We start from the raw sequence: 6,765 nt of genomic DNA, 5'->3' as shown, positions 1-6,765 counted from the left end.
AGTAGTGGATGAATCCAAAATCTTCTTGTTTTTTGTGTTTTTCTGCGATTATGCCATATCATTAGTAACAACATGCGTTTTTTTCTTTCGTCCATTTTGGTCATGTATCAAAACAAAACTAAACCGTGAAAAACCGTGTGCAGTGTGAACGCAAAGCAAAATGAAATTACGGCACGGCACGGCACGGTTGCCGTTAGAAAACCGTCTGTGTGAAAGCAGGGTTAGTCTATCTTGGAAAACTTGTAAACAGTCTTTTAATTATATGAGCTATCTTTGCATTATGCGGTGGGTGGCTCTGGTAGACACAATAGTCGAAGATTTCACCGTCTGACCCATTTCCGAGTGAAAGTTTAAACATTTATGGGGCAATAAAACGCTTTGAGTCCTTGATGGACCTGCACATCACAATACTTGGCCTTCTTGCTGTCAACCCTGACCAATTTGTGTAGATACACATATAATTTTTAGATAGATTTTAACACAAAAATAGTCTTAGAAATACATAAATTTTTACGTTATAAGCTGTGTGATCCCTGGGCACCTATTGAAAAGTTGAAAAGGGCGAGAAAAGTTGTTGTGAACCTAGATTCCTTTTTCTGCAAGTAAACCCTTTACTTTTTGAGCAGATGCGTCTTTTTATAAATACAAACTATGTAGTATAACCTTTTACATTAAAGTAAACCCTCGAAACAAAACCTTTTCCTTCGCTTCCTTTTATTCATATACCTTGAAAGAATTGCTTCAATGTTTGGAAGCAAAATGTAAGGCTTCTTTTTATAAATACCACAAATTGTTTTGCACCAACATAACATTAATAAAATATTACGTTATATTTGATAAAACTTAAATCCTAGAAATGCATCAAGTAACGTACACTGAAAGTATTAGAGAAAAATGCACAAAAGTAATCTAATCAGAACTATCTTCAATATTGACTGTTATATACCTTTACATAAACGACTTGAATTGTCTATTACTCTTCAGTATCATTCAAAATGGGGCCTAATAACAAAGTCATATTGTTAAGACTAATTTCGCTAATTAGTTTGATTACATAGTGAGTACCAAGTAGATTTACTCAATATTTTTCCATAATCAAGAAAATACTCTATTCATTCAGTAAGTAATAAATTTTTTACACAAGACATTTAATTTTAGTACAGAATGTGCTTCAAATTACACTTTTTCTTCTGATTTTCTGCTTGGCACTGCAACATCCTCCTATCAAATTGAAGGAGCTTGGAATGAATCAGGTAAAAATCTATTTTCCCTTTAAGGATGTTTGGGAGGTACAATCGGAGATAAGAGTACATAAAATTAGAAATTCGTGATTAATTAGGTTTTGCAGCATCTCATGAGGTAAATAAATACTATCTATACTAAAAGAACAAGTACCTATACGGTTTGAGAGAAAATTTGGAGTTTGACCAAAAACTTTGAATAAAATAAGAAATAACGAATAATATGGAAAATTTTTAACTGACTTTTGGCAGTGAATATGCCTTGATTTCAACTTCGAAACAAAAAAATATTTAGTTTCAATCTCTATTAATAATGAGCGTAAAACTTTTTAATATGTTTAAATAATAATTAAAACTTTAAAATTGCATTTATTTCAGACAATTATAAATATTATCATTATATTATCAAGTAAAAACGAGATTTTCAGCTAATTTTTCATTTTTTCCTCGATAACCATTTAGTGAATTTGAATAACCTTACGCTAAAGTGATTCTCCAGAGTTCAAGTTACTTATTATAAAAGTTTGAAATTTCTGGTAGCTTTTTTTCTGTTAATAAAAATAAATTTAATCTGTTCGGTTAACGAATCTCCATAAAATGACGTCTAAATTACAATTTTTTAAAATTTCAATAACTTTTTAACGGTTTAGTGAATCGATTTGTAATTTTTAAAGGAGTTTTAGAATTGAATGAGGAACGTTCTTCCAAATTTGTCTCGTAACATTTTGACATACCTCCCAAACATCCTTAAAAATGATTTAAATTTTGTAGTTAAAAATACACTAAACTTACATATGCAATTTGTAAGACAAATAAACTGTGAAATTACAAAAATATTTCATTATTACTAGGAAAAGGTGGAAACATTTGGGATTTCATAACTCACAACACTCCCGAGTACGTTTATGACGAAAGTAATGGGGATATTGCTTGTGACTCCTATCACAAATATGAAGAGGACGTTGCTCTCCTTAAAGAATTAGGAGTTGACTTTTATAGATTTTCTGTCTCATGGAGTAGGATATATCCGAATGGTTATCCGTACAATCCTAATGCAGAAGGAATCGCATACTACAACAATCTTATTGATGCTCTTCTCGCCCAAAATATAACACCCATGTTAACCATGTACCACTGGGATCTCCCCCAACGTCTTCAAGAATTGGGTGGATGGACAAATTCATACATGGTACAATTATTTACGGAATATGCGAGAACCCTTTTAGAGAATTATTCTGATCGTATTAAATACTGGATCACAATCAATGAACCGTACCAAATATGTAATCAAGGTTATGGAGAAATTGCATACGCCCCAGCTCTAGGCATGTCAGGCAGGGCTGATTATCTATGCGCTCACAACTTACTTAAATCTCATGCTGAAGTTTATCATCTTTTTAATGATACCTACAGGTCCAAAAATAATGGTTAGTATACATTTAATTTACAGTAAAAGCTCTTTATTCGCGGAGTATACGTTCCATAAATATGCCGAGAATACATAAATCGCGGATATGGAATGGTAATTAGTATGGAATCATAAGGGATTCGTTCTAAGGTTCCAAAATAAAACCAATATGTATCATAATAAAATCAATGTGTTTTTAAATTCGCAATTAAAATAAATCCTTATAATCAGCTTTAGGCAAGAGTTTAAGAAATTTAGTGTTTTTTTCTTGTATTGAATTTTGAAATTAGTNATAAAATGGATTTATTGAGAAATTCGCAATTAAAATTAATCGTTATAATCACCTTTAGACAAGGGTTTAAAAAGTTTAGTGATTTGTTCACTCGGTTACATCTTTTATAAAAGTCGCCTCGGCACTAGCCAACAGTACTCAAAAGATCCTGATACGTTGAAAAATAACACCAAATCGTTTTCTACTCGGTTAGATTTTTTACAAAAGCCGCTTCGGCACGTACCAACTGTACGTACTCAAAAGATGCCGATACTTTAAGGGGATTCAGATTACCGGTTCTAGATATCATGAGTTTAATGTTTGGAACAGAGGTTTGAAATTTTGTAGTAAGATAGATAAAGCTTTGTTCTAAAGTCTGTAGAAGGCCATTTTTTAATTTTTTAATTTCTATTGAAAATACGTGTCCTACACTTGTAAAAGCTTTTAACGATCATATTATTGAAAACTAAAAACGTACCGAGTTTGTGTGAACCTTTGTCTATTACCATACAAAAAATCGCATATTTATCTCGTAGCGTTAAATCATAATGTTTAGAATAGAAACCCATGTTTTCGGAAAGATTCACACTAGGCACGAGCGGTCTATTGCGGTCAATCCCCTTAATAAATGACACCGAAACATTTTCTGTTTACCGATTGCATCCGCGAATAATGGAATTTTTAGCCGCGAATAATGAAAACGCGAATAAGGAAACCGCGAATAAGGAACTTTTATTGTATCAATACACCTAATCCCTGCAGTTAGTTCTGAACATTCTATTGACCGTTGTGGTCCCAAGTTACCACTGAAGATGCCATTAACCAAAGATGTTATAAAGTTTTAAAATGCATGATTGGATAGACAAGTCCAGAACTTAATTATCAGTTTATTAGATATACTCATCATAAATACTAGTACAATAACCCATGCAACCAAATCCTTATTTACAAGATAAATAAAGTGATTTTTAAAATTCCATTTAAGCTACAATGGGTATTACCTTGAGTGCTTCATGGTATGAACCCGGCAGCTCTGAAGAAGAAGAAGCTGCTGAAAGAGCCAGACAATTCAGGGTATGTAAAGTTATAGTTATGCACTACATATACATATTTAAAAATGCAATGTGTTACTGTTAATTGTTGAAGTTTCGTTTAAATTATAATTCATTATAAAGTTGGCTTTAACAAGTATTTCAGTTTACGTTGATTAAAATTACTGTACACGTTTACCTAGTTAACGCTAATTCTATGGGTTTTACTAAAATAGAAATTACAAAGAGGAAATAATCTAAACTAATTTAACCGCGAAAACAAAAGCCGCATTACTTTATAAAATTTCTTTTGTTTTGTGACTTTAGATAGGCTTGTATGCGAATCCCATTTTCTCTACAAACGGCGACTATCCGCAAGTAATGAAGGATTACATTGGTAATCAAAGTAGTGCCCAAGGTCTCTCAAAATCCAGACTTCCCCAGTTCACTTCGGATGAAATTGAATATATTAAGGGAACATCCGATTTTTTCGGATTGAATCATTACACCAGTAGATTGACGAGAAATTCACCAGCAAGTAACAATTCAGTTTCATTTGACAATGATCTGCAAACGGAACAATGGTTTGATTCTAGTTGGCCAATGGATGCAGCTGGAAGAAACGCGGTAGGTACACTCTTGTGCATTAACTGTAACCATTGCTTCAATACTGCATCTTTTAGATTGTTCCATGGGGCTTCCGAAAGCTTTTGGCGTGGATTAAAAACACATATAATAGCCCCGTTATCCATGTTACAGAAAATGGTTGTCCAGATTTTGGAGAATTAGAAGATAATGTTAGAGTCTCTTATTATGGGGTAAATGAAATTAATATGATCCAAATTGTATAAAAATTAAATTTGTTTCGCAGTCATATCTTGAAGCACTTCTGGAAGCTATCAACGAGGACTACGTAGATGTTCAAAGTTATGCTGCTTGGAGTCTAATGGACAATTTTGAATGGCGGTATGGATACGTGTACGTACTAACCTATCTCACTACCTTTTTTATTCGTAGAAATAAGAATAACTCTACTTATAAATTTTTAGATACCGATACGGACTTTATTACGTCAATATGACCGATCCAAATCGTCCCAGAATAGCAAAGTCATCAGCTGCCTTTTACCAGGACGTTATCGCCAACAGGGTAGTTGGAAGCTACCCTTCGCTTTCCTGAAATGATTTATTGTGAGGAAATATGTTTGTAGCTTTCTTAAATAAAATTTAAACTTCAGACAATCCTGTTACTTTAATATTTTTGCGGTTAACTGTTACAATTCCAAGGGGAACGTAGGAATATATAATTTTTGATTCAAAACTGTGAATGGAAATGTTTTATGATATTTCAATGATTTAAAACAGAATTTATTTACAGAAATTGATAAAGGCAGTAGTGGTTGAACACACATTTCCATAAGTTCTCATTTGCAATAATTACTATTTTTAATGCTTTAGTAATGGAAAAGCCAAAATTTCATCTAATAATCATTTTACTTGATTTGATCGTATAAGAAGTACCAGCGTTAAATCAAATCTTCCATAATTAAAATAACTACTGTATTACTTCAGTAAAAAATTATTTTTTTACGAGAGATATAATACATAAGTGCTTCAAACTATACTTTTTAGTCCTGCAACTAATCAGGTAAGAATACATAGATACAGAATATAGAAAGTCAGGACCATCTTCATATTCAACNTGGCTGGTGGGAATGAAACACCTAAAAGTTTTAACCAAAGGTTACCACCACATAGATCAAGACCATTACTCTTTACGGATTCTAACTCTAGATTTTTTATCAATGATAAAGCGGCTGTTTATGCGGTCAGAAGGTTTAAGGATACCTCCCTGTGTACATACTTTTATTAATTACACCGTTTGATTGAAGTAATTTAAATTAATTAAAACAGTTAACAGTAAACTGTTTGTTTTAACAAAAAAGCAGGCATACAAGAAACAACCAGTAGTGCTTAACTTATTAGCACCAGTCACTTAGCATTTTTAATTACTATGCACACAAAATTAATCCGTATAATGAAACTATAAAATTTAAATATCGAATGTTATGCAAATCCTTAGCTCATTCAACTAGTGATAAGATATCAATGTGCTGATTAAATGAGTGATATAAAATTGCATGTGTATACATATCTTACTTAATACACTCCAAACATAATTTTCTTAGGTTTAAAAATAAGGCAATAAAAGTGTAAATAATTAGTGCAATATATTACGATAAAATGTGTTGTTAGGTCAGCCGCACACTAACGACATCTAAAATATGAAATGAATTTGGAAATTATAATTCCCATGTAGGTATTTAATCTTAATCTTAAGGTAGAAGATGAATTAGTTTGGGAGCATCAGTCCACTGCAGTCGTTATATTTTTGAGAGAAAAATCTCAAATACGAAATAAATTCTAATTAAAATTCATAATAGAGTTGGGCATAAAACATACAATTAAGCCTTCATATACACAAGAAGGCATAAGTAATGTAGATGCTGCTAAGTCGATGTTAGCATATAGAGGTTATTGAATCTAAAAGAAGGGCACTATTAATAACTAATAACATAGATAAAAGCTTTGTGTTCGGATACGGTTAGCCTTGTAAGGGCTCGTATCAGGCAATATCCTGCTACTAACTATTAGTAGCACAGAATAAAGCGGCACCACCAAAACTAATTAGCGGTGCTATTTGTTGTTAAGATAGACGCAGTTCCATCGCTATTCGCCGAAACGTTTGTTGTTGTTATGATTATGGTTTTTATATAATGACAGATTTAAATAGATAGATGGTTTTATAATCTTT

General features: G+C 32.2%; 1 protein-coding gene across 1 annotated transcript; it reads left to right on the top strand.

Annotated features, from left to right (window-relative positions):
- Nucleotides 1-947: 947 nt before the first annotated feature.
- LOC108733509 (myrosinase 1-like) lies at nt 948-5,192 on the top strand. Its single transcript, XM_018464680.1, has 8 exons — nt 948-1,057; nt 1,159-1,253; nt 2,093-2,668; nt 3,906-3,994; nt 4,279-4,578; nt 4,635-4,769; nt 4,823-4,929; nt 5,001-5,192. Exons 1-8 carry the CDS (start codon nt 996-998, stop codon nt 5,128-5,130), a joined length of 1,494 nt encoding a protein of 497 aa, XP_018320182.1. The 5' UTR covers nt 948-995; the 3' UTR covers nt 5,131-5,192.
- The last annotated feature ends 1,573 nt before the right edge of the window (nt 5,193-6,765 follow it).

Source organism: Agrilus planipennis, unplaced genomic scaffold (genome assembly GCF_000699045.2).
Source record: "Agrilus planipennis isolate EAB-ADULT unplaced genomic scaffold, Apla_2.0 scaffold44, whole genome shotgun sequence".
Taxonomy (NCBI): domain Eukaryota; kingdom Metazoa; phylum Arthropoda; class Insecta; order Coleoptera; family Buprestidae; genus Agrilus; species Agrilus planipennis.
The sequence above is the reverse complement of the archived record's forward strand: the minus strand, read 5'-3'. Positions and strand labels throughout refer to the sequence as shown.

What these genes read in the sequence shown, in the direction of transcription:
- LOC108733509 (XM_018464680.1), top strand. Translation starts at nt 996, where the DNA reads ATGGGGCCTAATAACAAAGTCATATTGTTAAGACTAATTTCGCTAATT. An exon ending in CTACAGGTCCAAAAATAATG is followed by an intron (nt 2,669 to 3,905) that starts GTTAGTATACAT and finishes ATTCCATTTAAG; the next exon opens with CTACAATGGGTATTACCTTG. An exon ending in AAAGAGCCAGACAATTCAGG is followed by an intron (nt 3,995 to 4,278) that starts GTATGTAAAGTT and finishes TTGTGACTTTAG; the next exon opens with ATAGGCTTGTATGCGAATCC.